We start from the raw sequence: 20,902 nt of genomic DNA on the forward strand, positions 1-20,902 counted from the left end.
CATTGTCAAAAGCTTTCTTTAAGTCTACAAATGCTAGAAATGTAGGTTTGCCTTTCCTTCATCTATTTTCTAAGATAAGTCGTAGGGTCAGTATTGCCTCACATTTTCCAACATTTCTACGGAATCCAAACTGATCTTCCCCGAGGTCGGCTTCTACCAGTTTTTCCATTCGCCTGTAAAGAATTTGTGTTAGTATTTTGCAGCCGTGGCTTATTAAACTGATAGTTCGGTAATTTTCACATCTGTCAACACCTGCTTTCTTTGGGATTGGAATTATTATATTCTTCTTGAAGTCTATAGGTATTTCACCTGTCTCATACATCTTGTAGAGTTTTGTCAGGGCTGGCTCTCTCAAGGCTATCAGTAGTTCCAGTGGAATGTTGTCTACTCCTGGGGCCTTGTTTTGACTTAGGTCTTTCAGTGTCCAGTCAAACTCTTCACACAGAATCGCCCATTTCATCTTCATCTACATCCTCTTCCATTTCCATAATATTGTCCTCAAGAACATCGCCCTTGTATAGACCCTCTATATACTTCTTCCACCTTTCTGCTTTCCCTTCTTTGCTTAGAACTGGGTTTCCATCTGATCTCTTGATATTCATGCAAGTGGTTCTCCTTTCTCCAAAGGTCTCTCTAATTTTCCTGTAGGCAGTATCTATCTTACCCCTAGTGCGATAAGCCTCTACATCCTTACATTTGTCCTCTAGCCATCCCTGCTTAGGCATTTTGCACTTCCTGTCGATCTCATTTTTGAGACGTTTGTATTCCTTTCTGCCTGCTTCATTTACTGCATTTTTGTATTTTCTCCTTTCATCAATTAAATTCAGTATCTCTTCTGTTACCCAAGGATTTCTATTAGCCCTCGTCTTTTTACCTACTTGATCCTCTGCTGCCTTCACTACTTCGTCCCTCAAAGCTACCTATTCTTCTTCTACTGTATTTCTTTCCCCCATTCTTGTCAATTGTTCCCTTATGCTCTCCCTGAAACTCTGTACAACCTCTGGTTCTTTCAGTTTATCCAGGTCCCATCTCCTTAAATTCCCACCTTTTTGCAGTTTCTTCAGTTTTAATCTACAGTTCATAACCAATAGATTGTGGTCAGAGTCCACATTGGTCCCTGGAAATGCCTTACAATTTAAAACCTGGTTCCTAAATCTCTGTCTTACCATTATATAATCTATCTGAAACCTGTCAGTATCTCCAGGCTTCTTCCACATATACAACCTTCTTTTATGATTCTTGAACCAAGTGTTAGCGATGATTAAGTTATGCTCTGTGCAAAATTCTTCCCGACGGCTTCCTCTTTCATTTCTTAGCCCCAATCCATATTCACCTACTATGTTTCCTTCTCTCCCTTTTCCTACTGTTGAATTCCAGTCACCCATGACTATTAAATTTTTGTCTCCCTTCACTGTCTGAATTATTTATTTTACCTCACCATACATTTCATCAATCTCTTCTTCATCTGCGGAGCTAGTCGGCTTATAAACTTGTACTACTGTGGTAGGTGTAGGCTTTATATCTATCTTGGCCACAATAATGTGTTCGCTATGCTGTTTGTAGTATCTTACCCGCATTCCTATTTTCCTATTCATTATTAAACCTACTCCTGCACTACCCCTATTTGATTATGTATTTATAACCCTGTATTCACCTGACCAGAAGTCTTGGTCCTCCTGCCACCGAACTTCACTAATTACCACTATATCAAACTTTAACCTATCCATTTCCCTTTTTAAATTTTCTAATCTACCTGGCCGATTAAGGGATCTGACATTCCACACTCCGATCCGTAGAACGCCAGTTTTCTTTCTCCTGATAACGACGTCCTCTTGAGTAGTCCCCGCCCGGAGATCCGAATGGGGGACTATTTTACCTCCGGAATATTTTACCCAAGAGGATGCCATCATCATTTAACCATACAGTAAAGCTGCATGCCCTCGGGAAAAATTAGGGCTGTAGTTTCCCCTTGCTTTCAGCCGTTCGCAGTACCAGCACGGCAAGGCAGTTTTGGTTAGTGTTACAAGGCCAGATCAGTCAATCATCCAGACTGTTTCCCCTGCAACTACTGAAAAGGCTGCTGCCCCTCCTTCAGGAGCCACACGTTTGTCTGGCCTCTCAACAGATACCTATCCATTGTGGTTGCACCTACGGTATGGCTATCTGTACCGTTGAGGCACGCAAGCCTCCCCACCAACGGCAATGTCCATGGTTCATGGTTCATGGTTCATGGTTCATGGGGGGTGGGGGTGGGGGTGGGGGGGGAGGTGGCAGTAATCATAATGACAATGAAATGGAGGACGACATAGAGAAAAGGGGGGGGGGGGGGGGGGGAACCACTAACTTTGATTTTCCTTCATTGTTTCACAGATGAACATAATGCAACATTTTCTTTCTTTAATCATTGCACAGATGGCAAAAATAAGTTTTTGTGGAACAGAAATAGCCGAACACAGAAGATGCATCTGGAGTTGATGCAATTCACATCTCAATATATGTACCACATTTGCTACAATGGAGATTCTATACAGATTATGAGAAAGGACTTGCTCCCCTCTTATCAGCAGGCCACCGAAGCACCAACGTGATACCACATACTGGACAAATTAGCAGGCCATTCCCTTTTTATTGACTCCAACCTATTGTAAAATCATGGCACAGGTTTTCTTGTTAATCTTGTTAACAGCCTTCTAACTGGTTTGAAGCAGTCCATCACCAAAACTTCCTGTCTCGTGCCAATCTCTTCATCTTATTCAACCTCTTCAGTTATTGGTTGAATATATTCCAATCTGAGTCTTCCCATTCACTTTTTGGCCTATTAAGTTCACTCAGGTTCCATGGAGAATATTTCCTGGTGCCTTAGCGAATGTCCTATCACCAGTTCTCTTCTTCTAATCAATGTTTTTCACATATTCCTTTCCTTCCTAATTCTGCAGATAACCTGTTTTTTATCAGTCCATTTAATTTTCAGCATCCGTCCGTAACAGCACATCTCAAACATTCAGAGTCCTTTCTTTACTGGTTTTCTCACAGCCTATGATTCACTTACTTACAATATCATGCTACTATCTCAGAAATTTCTTCATCAAATTTAGACCTATGTTTGGTACTTGTTGCCTCCTTTTAGCAAAGAATGCCCTCTTTGACTATGCTAGTCTGCTTTTTAAATCCTCCTTGCTTCATCTATCATGCATTATTTTGCTTCCAAGGTATCTGAATTCTTTCACTTCATTTACTACATTGTCTCCAATTTTTACATTAAGTTTATAACTACTAACCCTTACTTTCATCTTTCATTTACTGTGCTCATCAGGCCAATTGTTCCATTTAATGGGTCCTGTAATTCTTCCACCCTTTCACTGAGGATGGCCATGTCATCAGTAAATCGTATCACTGATATTGTTTCATTGTGAATTTTAATCCCTTTATTTATTTCCATCATTGCTTCTTTGTTGTACACGGGAAAAGGCTGCAACCTCTGCCTTAACAACCTTCTCTCTTGGTCTTCTATTCTTAAGGTTCCCTCTACATACTTCTACTTACTGTATATTAGCTGGGGCACCCAGCTTCACTCAGCTAGTTGATATGAGATCATATGCTAGTTGGAATAAAAGGATAAACTTTGAAGTATAAGTGGTAAAATTTTTTTACTGAAAACATATGCTACCTGTTTGCAATACTTGTTAAAGTATAAGAGAGAAAAAAAATAATAGAAACATGTTCTAACTATTTACAATACTTGTTTATAAATGTGTTACATATGTACAAATCTTTTGGATATCCCACTCGACACCAATGTTTAACTGACAGTGAGTGAACTGACAATGAGTGAAGCAGGAGTCTTTGAGGTTGATGCCGCAATGTTTTAAAGTTTGTCCTTCTGCTTTGTTAATTGTAAAACTGTAGAATAATTTGATTGGAAAGTGCAGCCTATTAAACTGGAATGGTAGTTCAGTAGATATCAGTGGTATTCTGGGAATAAATAGTGTGTGTCCTTTGTACTTCCCATTCAAAAGTTTGGCTTTGATGATGTTATTTGACGGCTGTTTGACGTTCATCCTTGCTCCATTACCTAGTTTTGATGAGTTGAGATTTCTTAGCAATATGATTGGAAATACAATTTTAAGTCAAAGGCGGCGTAATGGAATTCTTGATACTTACAAAGAGGTTACAAATTCTGTAGGGAAGTTCATATTTTCTTCGACGTTTACCATCACGTCAATCGATTTGTATATTCTCTCTTCAATGATAAGTTTCTTCTGAATATTAACATTGATATTGTTTACAATATTATTTTGGGTTGTCAAAATTGCCCTTCCAAATAGCCAGTCCAGATTGGTATAGTTGTGAAACAATGTTCAAATAAATTCAGTTGATGAGTTCGTTTTCAGCAGTGGCTATTTTTCAGAACTCACTGTTGAGTTTAACAACGCTGGTCATCTGGTCAGTAGTATATGTGCCTTTACCTATATGTAAAAGCAGTTGACCAAAATGTGCTGCTGTTTCATCTTTTAATAGTTCAACTCTCATATTTTTTGTCAGTCACAGTATTTGTATGTGTGGCCAGAGAGGTGATTTTTTTTAAGCGTGCACTGATCTTGTATGCTGGTGTTGACTTCAAAATAACTAAAATTGTTTGTCAAAAATCTTCTGAGATTATGAGCAGAGCTACTCCCTTTAGAGGAAGTCCTCGATTTTTCCATTCAATTATGTACAACCAACATTTACTGGTTCCAAGGATGTGTTATTTTGTGATGACTTCAATAAATCTCATTTGTTTTTGTCATAAAACTCAGGCTATTATGGCGTGTCGATGCATGGGGGCTTGTCCATATCTTAGTTGTTCTTTATTTCTGGCCACGATGAGTTACATGTGAATCTCTTGAAGAGGTCAGGTCATCGATATTTTCTTATGTAGGTCATAGCATCTTGAATGTATTTGTGCATGTGTCTCAGACTTCCTATATATAAAGAGTGTAAGATAACCATTGTTCCAATGTCGTCAATGTTTCGGTCATGGAAGGTGGATGTATTATTCTCATTCAGTCTAATGCAAAGCATCCATTCTGCTTCTATTTTTACATACATACCTACCAGGAATTGTTGGAATAAAGATCAAGTGTCAAGAAGGTGACTGTATGTTTCATTCTCTCTAATCATTAAGTGGTAAGCATAGAAATCCTTGGAAGTGATATTTTTTGTTTGTTTCTATGCCTGCTTCAGGTTGGATTTGTTTCACATTAAAATTATATCTGTCCTCTCCATGCAGAAATATTAATGAGCATCATATGAACAGATTGTGTCTGAAATACAATGTAGTCCTTCTGTTCTTTGTTGTGCAATTATGTCACAGCTTGTGTTTTCATTGTCCACAATTGCGACTTCTTCTATCCGAGGATCATTAAATTGATGTTCTTGTCCTCCCTCCATGTGGTCTTTTGTCAGCTCGAATTTTAACTTCACAGTCATCAGAAATCGTTTGGTCTAGTACCCAATTTGAATATGTGAATCAGTTGGGATTTGTGTACGATCCTCTGTACATCTCTGACTACTTCTCATCTCAATTCACTGATATTTGTACAGTATTGATCAATTTGTGTTTCTTCATCTTCAATGAAATATACTTGCAGAAATTTATGGTCTTCTTTGGGTAGTGGTTGTAACAATCCCACGTTGTGATAGATTTGTCCTTGGATTGAAAAAACGTAATTGATTTCGTCTCTGTTAGTGTTGATCGAAATGACACCAAAAGAAGTCATTTGGAAGAAAGTGTTTTATATTTTGAATAAAGTGTTTTGATTCTGGAGTTTCCCCAGTCATGTAATGTAAAAAATCATGTGGAGTTGCTTCCAGTGGTGGTAACGAAATTTTTCCATTCATGCAAGAGACTCCTGGTGTTTCTCTGCTGAATGTTTTCATGTTGCAAAATTGGCAGATGTTATCCACTTTTCCGACTACGACATGTTTGTTTCGGTACATTCTTTTGTCGGGCTGTAGTGGAATCCTTCATTTGTTAGGTTGAACTGTTTACTTGTCCTCATCCACACTTCTTGTAGAATGATATATTTTATTATAAGATTGTGTCACAATTCTCGATTCTTCAATCTGTTCATTCTGTAGCTCTTCGATTTCTCTTCTTCTCACAGTGCTCATTCTATTTTGTTGGGAACTTAAACGCACTTCACACTCTTCATCCGTTTCATTTTTTCATTGCTCCTTTTGTTTTCACTCTTTTGCTGCAGAACTGGCAAGATCTCCTCTTTTGTGTTTGGGTATTGTCTAAAATCTAAATCAAATCAACTTTTTAATAAGAAATGCACTAAGTACACTTAACATACTTTTCACACTTTATTTTCAGTCACTGTATCATTTTGACTACTCACACTTCACTGCCTGTTTTTATTCACTCACTGCACTGCTTTTTCAGTTCCTCCCTTCATTACTGATAAGAAACTGACTTTCGAATCCACAATGGGTCTTGCTTTACATACCCCTACAGTGGGTAGCCCCACCATTGGTGACTTCCAGAACATACCAAAAAGTCTTCAAATATTCCACAATGGTCCGAGATGTTCTGAACATTCCGGAATCTTCCTGGACATCCAGGCTATTCCTGAACATTCTACAACATCCCAGATCACTCTGGAATTTTATGGAAAGCTCTCAAATACTCTCGAATGTCCTGGAATGTTCTAGAGGGCAAAACTTCCTCACTCTTATATTGTCAAAATCACACCCTTCAGGTAAAAGTGGGAACCTTATTCATGGATGGGGGATAGAGGGCCATCACACCATATAACCCCAGTGATCATACTGGGACTCGTTTCTGAGTTAGTGACACACACACACTGTACACTTGCTTATATAATATATATCATTTATCCATCTTCCCCTGAAACTTATATCATTTTTATGAGAATTTCAAATACCTTGCATCATTTTACATTGCTGAATGCTTTTACTATGTCAACAAGTCCCACGAAACAGTTGATTTTTCTTATGTCTTGCCTCCAATGTCAAGAGCACTGTCAGAACTACCTCTCTGATGGTTTTACTTCCCAAAAGGCCAAACTGATCTTTACCTGAAAGTTCCTCACTATTCCTTGCCACTGTTCTGTATATTCTTCTTGTCAACATGAGCTGTTAAGCTAATTGGACAATAGTGCTGTCTTTGGGATTTGGTAGAAACATTCTTCCGAAAGTCTGAGGGCATGACTGCTACTTGTCCTTAGGATTTTAGGAATTCCAAATGTATTTAATGTTTCAGTTCTGTCTGGTTTGATTACAAGCATTCTGAAGTTGGCGACACTCTCTGACTTTAATATTGGATCTCCTGTCTTCCAAATCAACAGCCATTCCTTCTTACATCAAATCAGCAAACAGTTTCTCCCCCTCGTAGAGGCACTGAATGCCCTCTTGTCATCTATCTCCCCCCCCCTCCCCCCCCTCTCTCTCTCTCTCTCTCTCTCTCTCACACACACACACACACACACACACACACACACACACACACACACACACTTTTAACAACAGAATTCCTTTCACATTCTGAATGTTGACACCTTTGATTTTAATTTTACCAAAGTTCTTTTAAGTATTCTAAGTGCTGCACTTGCCTTATCAATGACTGAAATGGATTTATTCACATTTGTTATACAGCTTCCCTGTACTACCTATTGATTTCATTCCAGAGTAACTTTTATTGCTGTATTCCTTTCCTTTTATGAACATTTTTGTATTTCCTTCTTTCACCTGGTTTTCTTCACAGTTACCTCCCTTGCACCTATATCTGTCTGACAACTTCTGTGATTCATTCCTCCTAAAGTGCACTATTCGTTATTGCCGATCTACAGCCTCAAAGAACTTCAAATGCACATAATCATTCCTCAGTACTTCAGTATTCTACTTCCTAACAAGCTGATTCTTCCTGATGGTTCTCTCAAACTTTAGCCTACTCTTGATTATTACCAAATTGTGATCTGAGTCTATAGCTGCACTGAGGCATAACTTAAATTCCAATGTATGATTTTAGAATCTCTATCTTACCATGATGTAGGCCAACAGATATCTCCCTGAGTCTCCACACCTTTTCCAAACATACATACCACCTCTTCTTGTGATTTTTGAGCTGTGTATTTCCTGTTATTAGTTGGAATTTATTGCAAAACTCAAGAAGTCTGTCTCCTCCTCATTCATTCCTACTACGAAGTGTGTATTCTCCCATAACTCTTTCTACCATTTCTTCCCTTCTATAGCATTCCTACCCCACTTTTATTAGAATTTCATCCCCCTATACATACTGAGTAACCCATCCAGAGCTCTTATAAACTCGTCTCCCTTTCCCTCCAACTTTTGTTTATGAGATTAGTATGTATACCTGAACTATTATTGCTGTTAGTGGTTTGCTGTTGATTCTGATAAGAACGTTCCTATCACTGAACTGTTCACAGTAACTCAATCTTTGTCGTATCTTCTGATTGGCAACAAAATGTACTGTCATTATACCATTTGTTTTCATCTGACCAGAATTCCTTATCTGACTTTTATTTCAGTTCACTGATTCCTACTGTATCTAGATTGAGCCTTTGCATTTCCCTTTCCATATTTCCAGCTTTCCTACCACATTCAAACTTCTAACATTACAAACTCTGACTAGTAGAACATTATTCTTACATTAGTTCTTCAATTCTTTTCTCATGTCCCTCTTCCCTTACCTTCCGTATTTTCATCCATTGATTGTTGCCAATTCTTTTGTCTTTACAGGTAATTTCTCACCCCAAAGGAAAGAGTGTGTCCTGAACCTGTATCTGCTCATCTGCCGTCTATGGCAAGACTGATGGCAGAGTGAGAGCGACTTTATACCAGAAGTCTTCAGCTGGCATTGCTGGTTGTTTTTATCCAAAATTTTATCACTGTTTGGGAAAAAACAAGAGAGCCAGGATGTTTTGACTAATAATCAAAGACACTATCACTAAATAACAGTGGCATTTCTTATACTCACATTTTATGATCCTTTTGGAGAGCAAAAACTGCCTGTGTCAGAATCAAAAAACTATGAGCATGTGCAATTTAGCTCAGTTTGTTCATCCACAATGTCCAGATGGCAATATGTAGCAGCACTCAGGCTGGTGTCATGATTTTATCTTTGGAAGGTATTAGATACCTTTCCCCATGATGTTTACAGAACAAAATATGAGCTTATGGAATACTTACCTAATTTTATGACAGGATTTAGGAGAACATCACTATTAATATGGAGATGAAGATATGAAAATAACTTTGGGCATGCTCCAAAGGAGTGTTATAAGGCCAACATTGATTGCAGTACAAAAAATGATCTGGTGGATAATTTTGGAAGCTCCTTGAGGCTCTTTATGGATAATAGTGTTGGGTATTGTGAAACCACATGCTGTATAATTGTAGAAAAATCTAGGAGCATGAATATACAATCAACACTTGGTGCTGGAACCAACAGACAACCTTCAAAATAATGTAATGTGACATATTATGAATAAATAATTGGAAAGGTCCATTACTGTTCAATTACATGATTGTCAATCAATCACTGAAAATTGCTTTAGAAATAAACTATTCAGGAGTATGCTCTATAGGGACTTAAGAACAACCACATTGGAAAAATTCTAAGGAAATCTGATTGTAATAATATTAATTTGAGGTGGAAGGAGCATGTGGCAAGGAATATGCTGGAAAATATAACAAAGAAGTTGTTTGCTTAAGTAAAAGGGATACGAAAAGACCCAATACAACAACCTACTAGATGATGAGTGGAAAACCCTAGAAAACATAAGGGAGCAACTTGGAAGCACACTGCTGAAGACCGTAATCGATGGAAAAGTTAAGAAGAAAGCCTTTATCCATCAGTGGATATCAAACAGCTCGTGGTGACCAAAAGTGCGCATACTATAGTTTGTCATAGGGGAGGGGGACAGGGTGGAGGTGGGGTGGGGGTGGAGGTGGGGGTGGGGGTGGGGTGGAGGTGGGGTGGGGGTGTTGGAGGGTGGAAGGGAGAGGAGGGGAGAGGATGGGAGAGGATGGGAAAGGATGGGAGAGGGGTAGAGGGGGGGAGGAGGAGGAGGAGGAGGAGGAGGAGGTGTATGACTATTTTTTAGTATTTTGGAAGATGACAAGTGACTTGTAAGTAGCCATAAAGAATTCCAGTTCTGACTCCGTTAAATACCTGTATAATACCAACTTTTAAGTTATTATTAATTTTAAAGGAAAACTGCTGACAACACAATATTTTTCCTTTCCCTGAGAGCTGGAAGGGGGGGGGGGGGGGGGGAGACAGTATCCCACCTGCCCTCAGACAGACACACCCAGGGTCAGGGTGGTGGTGGAGATGGTGTATGTTTTCACAAAATGTTAAGTTTGCAGATTTATAGCATGACATGACATGACAATGTGTTTGCTGAATGAATCCATAACAGTGCACATACTTTTCCCAGTGAATTATGCTGACAAAAATTCACAGTCAAATTATTAATGTTTTCGAGTACTGCAATTTCAAATACTGAAAGTGACATACTATTTATTAAGTTATCAAGACACTTCAAAATGGTGATAACAGTTACAAACTACAGCACACTGAATATTACTTTCTTAAAAAAAGTACGCAACTTCCAATAGTTGAAGGGTTTTAACATGTCGACATCCATGATGAACAAAATAATGTCACAACTGAAGCTCACAGTTTGGGTTGGTGGCTCACTGAGTACTATTGAATTGTAAATTCGATAATTTAGGAGCAGTTCCCAGTTTGTCCCCTGCTTTCTCTCCGGTACTTGCATGAACATTTATCTCCAGCAATGTTCTGTGTATGTGAAAAATGGCAACTTGCATAACTATTTGGATTTTATATTAAACCACAGGTTATCCCAAAATTGGGTACATGGTCTGGTTTACAGGTCATAAAAGAATGAACATACCATCTTCAACAGGTGAATTCCCAATAAAGTACTGTTCAATTCAGACCTACCTCTCGGCTGATAAGTTGATTGAAACTGACAAATAATATTACTCAAAACATCTGTATAAAAACTTCGAAAAAGCTGTTACATTGGAAGAAAGATGGTCAGGCATTTTTTTAACAGATAGAACACTTCCCCAAGCATCAATTGCTTTGCTCTACACTACAGTTTCCATCAGTCAAACAGTTTTGTCTATCACTTATAGACCACCACAACAACAGGAGAGATATCAACAGACATCTACAGTTGACACTGAAAACCTTCAAATACAACAGAGGGAAAGACATAACAAGTGTAAAATTTGTGAAGTTATCATTCCACAAATATTAAATGCAGGATGTCACTAGAATACAAACTGGCAGTGATGTTTTCCAGTTTTTACTTTATTTACTTTGACTCCGAACAGTATATCCACTACAGGTGTATTAACATAAAAAATGTTACTATATTTATGAAGTGGGGCATTATTGGCAGGTAAACACAAATGATTCACTAGGATATAGGCCATACTTCAACACTATCATCAGTAAAGTACAGGGCAAGGCAATCAAATGGGAAGATTAAAAAAAATGTTGCACTAACTGGAGATTTAAACAAATCTGAATTGTTTTGACTTTAATCTAGTGTACAAGTAGAAATGAATAGTTTACTTTGAAAGTTATTATTTTTTGGATATGATATCACACACATGGCCTCCTTGGTTTTGTACACACCACCAGAGTTCGAGGATGAATTGACCCACAAAGTTGCATAGACTTCCAACAGAACGTCGTTTAATTTTCAGCACATTAATTCCTTTAAATCATCTCCATTTCTTGGATGGTTTTCCTGGAAAACTTTGGTCTTGAGGCAATGCCAAACAGAATAGTATGGGCCCAATAAATATGAACAGGGAGTCCATAAAATTTTGTCATTTCTGCTAATGAGACAACCAGGAAATGTGAGTCCAAGCAAATCCATGGACACTGCAGCAATATGGCCTGTTGCACCATCATGCTTGAAGAGCATTTCTTCATCTGGGTCTTAGGCATCAAGTCCAGACAGAGAAAATGTTATGAACACGACAACATACCATTTAGAGTTTACTATCACCATGTCACCATGTTCATCTATACAAAAGTAAGGTTTGATTATCACGCGAGATGAAATTGCACACCAAACTGTTACCTTTTCTGAAAGGAGGGGGACTTTATGGAGATGATTTTGGTTTTCATGAGATTAGTATCTGAAGTTCTGCTTGTTGACAAAACCACTAACATGAAAGTAGGCTTCATCACTCATCCATAAGATGTGAACATTTGCTGTATTTTCTCTGATAATATTTAACATTGCATGGCAAAACCAAATGAGGTTATTGCAATCTTGAGGTTTGAGGTTTTGTACGTATGATACTGCAAATAATTCCTTAAAATCCTTCTCACCAATCAATTGCAGAGATCGAGTTCTGTGCTGGGGCATCTAGATAATTTTCACAGACTTCTTTGTAAAGCTACATGCAAACAATCAATATTCTCACAGGTCAGACCTGTTTTTACATTATCACCTATTTTCTTTGTACAAGTGGCTTCAATATTTCTCACCCAAAAGTCAGCAACTTCTGTTAATCAATATACCAAAAAACCAGTCCAAGTTGCAAATATTTTATTATTCATTCAATGATTAGTTTTGGGCCAAGACCCATTTTCAAATCAACATAGCAAAAGTCGGAAATGGCATTTCCGAAGATGTCAAAAAATGCGTAGAGCACATTTTACATTGCATTTATGCATTTACAGTGCATATAGATAACAACTGTTAACAGTATGCACTGTAAACGTACATTACACATTTTTTGACATCTTTGGAAACGCAATTTTTGACTTTGTTATGTTGATTTAAAAATGGGTCTCAGCCCAAAACTAGTCATCAAATGTAAAATAAAATATTTGCAACTTGGACTGGTTTTTCATTTTATTGAAAACAATCCAAGTTCTTGTACAATGCCTTTACAGAACCTGCATGTTGCACACTTGGCTCTGAGCACTATGGGACTTAACAGCTATGGTCATCAGTCCCCTAGAACTTAGAACTACTTAAACCTAACTAACCTAAGGACAGCACACAACACCCAGCCATCACGAGGCAGAGAAAATCCCTGACCCCGCCGGGAATCGAACCCGGGAACCCGGGCGTGGGAAGCGAGAACGCTGCCGCACGACCACGAGATGCGGGCACATGTTGCACACTTGAGCAAAGGTCCATGGCCATTAAAACTTCCATCTATCTACATGCCCCATATCAAGTCCCGCACTCTCGAAGTGCCTCACAGCCACACAGTGTTCAAATCTTTCCATTAGATTGCCTCACACTGTACATAAGATATACATAATACATTCCTAGACAAAGATACCAAAGTGGTTAAAGGCAACAGTAGTCTTCATTATCAATATAGTTCTGAATCACATATTCATAATTTGTAAGTCACATACCTCTAGCTAATGTTCTACAGAAAAAGAAACTCACTGTTATCAACAAATCTACTTCATAATAGTGCTTTCATAAGCAATAAGCACATTATATGTAGTAGTGCAGACTGACAACAACGTAGAGAATCAATGTAAATGGCTATTAGCAGAATGAGCTGAATAAGTATGACACTAGTGTAAAATTGATGAGAGATGAAAAAGAGCAGAATAAGACGGTAAACACAGCTGTTTTACACTGGTTACACTGTCTACGCTGCTAGCTCCCCACCTCACTAGTCATAATTCTTACGTAATTTGGGCTGCCATTTGATTTTGTCATGCTACATTAGAGACTGTAAACCAAAGTATAAATGAATATTTTGCACTTGGAAAAATGTATGGAATACAAATAGTATTTTCACCTTTTATCTTTTCTGAAACTGCTATAGCTTCATGGTCAGTATAATGCACAACAGGTGGTGGTGATGGTGGCCGCATACGTTCCTGCTCCATTCTTTCACGATGCCTCTGTTCTCTTTGTAGTGCTCTCTGGCGACATTCCCACTCATACAAATCGTCTCGTGCTTGGGCGTAGTCCACATGTAAACGTCCAGTATTTGGTGCATCAGTGTTAGAACCTATCCGAATACGGTAACCTGGACAGCAAAACAAACAACCTGACAGAATAGTGAGGATTTCAGATGTATATTTTAATTTTAATTACAAAACCCAACCACTCTAGTACCACATCTCTCTCTTAATGAACATAAAAAAATAGGGAAGTGACAAATCAGCATTGTGTATTGCATGGTTTTGTAACTTTTGAAGAATTTAAACTGAAAAATTGATAAATTTTACTGACACTGGTTTCAATCAAAACTCCTTAAAGTAATACTGAACACATTGCTTCATACAGTAACTATAATGGTTGGAAGACATACAATATATTTATGCACATTACACGAGATAACAGGAAACTGATTCATTAAAGCCTGCTTATAAAAACAAGCAAATTTATGATTTAGCTCTGGGCCAACAAATGCAGAAAGATGAAGTGAAATATGGCATAAGTGACAGTAATTTCTATACCATAAGTTTTCTTGACAAGTATCTGAAATTTTACATGACACACACAAAATTTTCAGAAAAACTGATAAAGTCAGAGTAACATCAAATAAAATATTATTTTAAATAATGTAGAACTCTGCCTGCATATGACCAAGTCCCTGGATAAAGCAGAAATTGTTGCATAACTGCAAAAATATTCTACCGACTCTCTAACCTTTACATCACTTATGTATTATTGGTTGAGTTCTTAACCACAATAAAAAGCTTTACCATTTTGTGTGTCTGACACACAATACTTCCAGTGTCACCAAATCTAAGACATGCACTACATGATCAAAAGTATCCGGACACCCCCAAAAACATATGTTTTTCATATTATGTGCATTGTGCTGCCACCTACTGCCAGGTACTCCATATCAGCGACCTTTGTAGTCATTAAGACATGATGAGACAGCAGAATGGGGCATTCGGCGGAACTCACTGACTTCAGACGTGGTCAGGTGATTGGGTGTCACTTGTGTCATGCGTCTGAATGCGAGATTTCCACACTCCTAAACATCTCTATGTCCACTGTTTCCAATGTGATAGAGAAATGAAGGGACATGTACAGCAAAAAAGCTTAGAGGACAACCTCGTCTGTTGACTGACAGAGACTGCTGACAGTTGAAGAGGGTCATAATGTGTAACAGGCAGACATCTATCCAGACCTTCACACAGGAATTCCAAATTACATCAGCAGGATCCACAGCAAGTACTATTACAGTTAGGCAGGAGGTGAGAAAACTTGGATGCAGCTCATACGCCATGCATCATGCCGGTAAATGCCAAATGACACTTCGCTTGGAGTAAGGAGTGTAAACATTGGGCAATTGAACAGTGGAAAAACATTGTGTGGAGAGATGAATCATGGTACACAATGTGACCATCTGATGGTAGGTTGTGGGTATGGCAAATGCCCAGTGAATGTCATCTGCCAGCAGGTGTAGCACCATAAGTAAAATTCGGAGGCGGTGGTATTACGGTGTGATCGTGTTTATCATGAAGGGGGCTTGCACCACTTCTTGTTTTATGTGGCACTATCACAGCACATGCCTCCATTGATGTTTTAAGCACCTTCTTGCTTCCCACTGTCGAAGAGCAATTCGGGGATGGTGACTGCATTTTTCAACAGGATGAGCACCTGTTCATAATTCACAGCCTGTGGCAGAGTGGTTACATGACAATAACATCCATGTAATGGACTGGCCTGCACAGAGTCCTGACCTGAAACCTACGGAACACGTTTCAGATGTTTTGGAACGCCAACTTCGTGCCAGGCCTCACCGACCAACAGCGATACCTCTCCTCAGTGGAGCACTCCATGAAGAATGGGCTGCCATTCCCCAAGAAACCTATCAGCACCTGACTGAACATATGCCTGTGAGAGTGGAAGCTGTCATCAAGGCTAAGGGTGGGCCAACACCAGTGGAGTGTTAACTGAAGAATTTGCAAACACAAACATAAGAGAATTAATTAAATAAGAATGAAAAAGTTGAGACCAATGCAATACTTGTGTTTCTTTTGTTTCGTAAGCGACGAAAGTAATTTAAATCCTCCAATTTCACACATGAGTGGTTGTTATATATAACACTGAATTACTCCCACTGAACTTCTTGACACTAAACGCCTATCAGGCTTCACTTAGTCACTGATATTTGACATCTGTTCATAATGTTTGGGCAGAAATTCAGTTTCATCTGGCAAATTTAATTTGAATAAAACCACAAACAGCTCTTAACTGATGATTTATTTACATGATCAGTTTCACTGCGTTAAAGCAGCATTTTCAGATTATAAGTAGTGTCACATAGATTAGTGCACGGAGACACTGACCGCCTCCAGTGCTGTACCCTCCTGACAATCAACTGCAGGTTTTGCCATTATAAACGGGGCCCCCTGCAACCTGATATGATATTCTCAGTTTGTTAGTGTGCCTCATCCCCTGCACTATTCACCCCATTCCTCTGCCTGCTGTTATTTATTGACTATTTCCCCCTTTTCATGGGGTTTGATTCTGTGATTACAAACATTGGGGGCATCTCCATGTTTTAATCTATTTGATACTACTTATCACCTAAAGATGCTGGTTTAATGCAGTGAAACTGGTCATGCAGATAAAATTTACAGTTTTTCAGTTTTATTCGAGTTAAATTTACGATGACTTTCAATGTCACTGGCTGCCCATGTTATGAAGTTGTGTGTCAGTTTAGTCTGTATTACAACTTTACTGACAAGGGAGGCCACAACATTCTAGTCACAAATTTTCTTCAAACTTGTACACTATTAGTAGTCTATTAGGACAACATAATATCCAAGTAGTAAGGTGTACTACTTTGTCAATTTCTAGAAAATCATAGGAGAAGTTTTATGCACTGATGAGTACCTGTGTGGTGTGCAGAAATCATAAGCTTGTGTCAATCAAGTGGTCAGTATTCCAGCTCCGTAAGCGGTGGGTTCATGGATCGTGTTCCACTACTTTATTTTTTTTCATATGTGTTTTTTCAACATTGGTCATATTACTTAGCTTATGTGATACTGAAAATTAATATAATGCAAAAACAAGAGTATTAGAATGAACTTTCATTGAATTTGCCTTACAACTTGCACATTATGTTGTCCAACTGGACTACCAAAAGTGTCTCTTCCCTCATAAGAATATCTATATCCAGACAAGGGTTTTCTACTCTACTCTTCTTCTTCTTCTTCAAAAAAAAAAAAAAAAAAGAAGAGAGAGAGAGAGAGAGAGAGAAATAAGGTGGGAGGAACAGGAGGAGGTGAAGAAAAGGAAGACTCTTCTGTCACTAATCATATTATTGCAGAACTTCACCATGCACACTTATTGTAAATAATGTATTGCACTTATATTTTAACACTTCAAAGGTTCCCACGTCTACAATATTACTTCAGCTAAGTGCATGAGTTTTGACCCAGCACATAAGCACATGTGCAAACACACTTTGCATAACATGTTTCACAAATTTAAGTTAACACTTGCTTGCACTGTTGCATAAACTGCATTTCATGAGTTCTTGTATATTGTAGGGGAGAATAATTGTAAAACATAATATAGAAATGATACAATAAAACAGATGTCAAAGGGAGATGGAAAGGCACAAAACCAATACTCACCACAATGTCACAACTTTATACGCCAGTTAGCTCTGCAGATGACTGAAAGAATGTACAAGGGCTTGCTGAAAAGCAAAGCCTTCGAATGCCCATGGCCATACCACAAATGAACACTACCTTTCCCAATGCCCGACGGACTCCTAACCAACTCCTAACCAACAACCTCCTTCCTAGTTGGCCTACTTGGCATGACCAACCTCACCCACATTTACTTCTCCTTTGAAGGCATTACCTACAAACAAATCGGAGTATGGCTATGGGCATCTGCATGACACCATCCTATGCCAACCTACTCATGGGTCATCTAGAGGTTGGTTGGTTTGGTGGAGAAGGGACCATACTGCATGGTCATCAGTCCCTCCGACCTTAGATTAACTAAAACCGATAAAATCCTACTTTAGAAGAGGGAACTACAATGTCCATAATATGATCAACTATTGACAGGGAAGGAAGGAAAAGGGTGGTAGAAGAGGTGAGGGAAAGAAAGTGACTAATGACAGGGGCGGTGAAGGAAGAAGCACAGGAGACAAGAGAGATGCTCAAGACATAACAGACCAAATAAGGAATGGAGTGGGAAGGCAGAGGGCCGAGGTAAACCACCAAGCACAGTTGAAGCCAACCCAGTCGGAGCGAAGGGGGGAGCAAGAGGGCCTGCCATCCCCTCCACTCACCGATAAGGTGGAAGGTCCCTCCCTTAAATAAAGCAATAAAAACCCCCATCATGAATAAAATGTAAAACGAGATCCGACTTTGAGGCATTGTCAGCCAACACAAGGGATAGCGAGTCTGCAAAGCTAAAAGTCCATCGTGGTGTGGCTAAGTTGGGGCAGTCCAATAAGATGTGAGCCACAGTCAACATCAATCCACAACGACAGAGAGGGGTCCTCATGATGGAGGAGATAACCATGAGTCAACCAAGTATGGCCGATGTGGATCCGGCATAGGATGACAGAGGAATTACAAGAGGCCCGTAAGGACCACCATCACGGAATTGTGGAATCCTTAATCGCCCTGAGCGGCGATGAAAGAGTATGCCATTCTGCATCCCCAAGGCCCAAAACCTGATGACGTAATGCCAAGCGAAGGTCTATTTCCGGAATGCCAATAGCATGAGATGGTCTAGTAGTAGCTAATTTAGCCAGTTAATCGGCAAGTTCATTGCCAGGAATCCCAACATGGCCTGGGGTCCAAATGAAAACCACCGAGCATCCACATTGAGCAAGGAGAGAAAGGGAGTCCTGGATAGTGATGACCAATGGGTGGCGAGGGAAGCACTGACCGACAGCATGCAAACCGCTCAATGAGTCACTACAGATAGTGAAGGATAGTCCTGAGCAGGAGCGGGTAATGTCCAGTGCGTGCAAGATGGCTACCAATTCTGCAGTAATAACACTACAGCCATCTGGCAAGTTCCGCATGTCGCGCATACGTATAAGCAAAACCAGTGCGGCCAGCAACCATGGAGCCATCAATATAAATCACTTTTGAACTCTGGAATGAACTGAGGAGACAGTAGAATTGGTGGCAAAGAGCCATCGGAAGGACAGAATCCTTTGAATCGATTGAGAGATCAAGACAGAGCAGTGGCCGAGAGATGCACCAAGGAGGGGTACTTGCATGAGCGGAGAAGAGAGGCAGCAAAGGGAATTGCTGGACCTCAGAAAAGAGTCACTGAATGCGGACAGCATTTGTAAGCCCACATTGTGGCCGTTGTCATGGCAGGGTGATCTCCGTGTCTTGATAAAGGAGACCACAATTAGGGTGCTTTGGAGTGCAATGAATGCAGAGTGCATAAGATATCAGCTGTTGTTGGCACATAACTTGCAGTGGTGGAATCCCCGCCTCTGCAAGAAGGCTAAGTACAGGGCTAGTCCGGAAGGCACCAGTCGCAAGTCGGACCCCACAGTGGTACATGGGGTCTAGTACCTGCGGTGTCGAAGGCGACAGCAGAACCATAGACAGGACTTCATAGTCTAAACGAGACTGGACCAACGCTTGATACAATCACATGAGAACAGAGTATTCTGCACCCCAGGTGGTACTGCACAGACACCTAAGAACATTGAGATGGGACCAGCACATCCTCCTCAGCTGGCGAAGATGACGGAGCCATATCGACCGGGCACTGAAGACACCCATGGGTGTCCACTACCTCGAGGGGCTGGCCATCGAGGAACAGTTCCAGATGGGGATGGACTGTACGGTGATGGCAGAAATGCATGACACGTCTTGGCCGTCGAAAACTGAAAGCCATGGGAGAGCACCCACGAGTGCGCTCGGCAGATTGCCCCCTGTAGACGGTGTCCTGCAGCGCCCATTACGGAGGAAGCGAGGTAGATACAAAAATCGTCAGCATACAAAGAAGGGGACACTGTCGGCCTAACAGCTGTCACCAGACCATTAATGGCTATGAGAGAGAGGGACGGTCAGCACAGAACCCTGTGGAACCCCATTTTCTTGCCGATGGGGAGTGCTGTAGGAAGAGTCAACTTGGACCCCAAAAGGGCGACAAGAAAGGAAGTTACAGATAAAAATGGGCAGAGCGCCACGAAGGCCCCATGCGTGAAGGGTGGTGAGGATGTGGTGGTGCCAGGTGGTGTCATAGGCTTTATGCAGATCAAAGAAGACTTTAAGGAGGTGTTGCTGATGGGCAAAAGCCGACTGGATAGCGGACTCAAGGTGGACAAAGTTATCCACTGTAGAGCAGCCACAGCGAAAGCCACTTTGAGTCGATGACAAAAGGTAGCGGAATTCAAGGATCCAAAACAGCCGCTGACTCACCATCTGTTCAAGGAGCTTGCAGAGGGTGTTAGTAAGGCTAATTGGACGGTAGCTATCCAACCGAAGAGCGGCTTCCCTGGCTTCAACACCAGAACTACAATGCTTTCCTGCCACTGGGTAGGAAAGACTCCCTCACTCCACAGATGGTTGAAGAGGGTCAGTATACGATGGGGGCCAGCCACCGTTACGTGTTGGAGCATTTAGTTATGCATCCAATCCAGTCCAGTAGCCGTGTCAGGACAAAAGGCGAGGGTTCAAATGGTTCAAATGGCTCTGAGCACTACGGGACTTAACATCTATGGTCATCAGTCCCCTAGAACTTAGAACTACTTAAACCTAACTAACCTAACGACATCACACAACACCCAGTCATCATGAGGCAGAGAAAATCCCTGACCCCGCCGGGAATCGAACCCGGGAACCCAGGCGTGGGAAGCGAGAACGCTACCGCAC

General features: G+C 40.3%; 1 protein-coding gene across 1 annotated transcript in view; it reads right to left on the minus strand.

The window, feature by feature from the left end:
* The window catches only part of LOC126175488 (ecto-NOX disulfide-thiol exchanger 2), a 225,256-nt gene that overhangs the window by 131,882 nt on the left and 72,472 nt on the right, over window positions 1-20,902 (minus strand). Inside the window, exon 6 of the mRNA XM_049922308.1 lies at window positions 13,855-14,088. Coding sequence (XP_049778265.1) covers window positions 13,855-14,088 — 234 coding nt within the window. The remainder of the gene's footprint in view (window positions 1-13,854; window positions 14,089-20,902) is intronic.

This window comes from Schistocerca cancellata, chromosome 3 (genome assembly GCF_023864275.1).
Source record: "Schistocerca cancellata isolate TAMUIC-IGC-003103 chromosome 3, iqSchCanc2.1, whole genome shotgun sequence".
Classification (NCBI taxonomy): domain Eukaryota; kingdom Metazoa; phylum Arthropoda; class Insecta; order Orthoptera; family Acrididae; genus Schistocerca; species Schistocerca cancellata.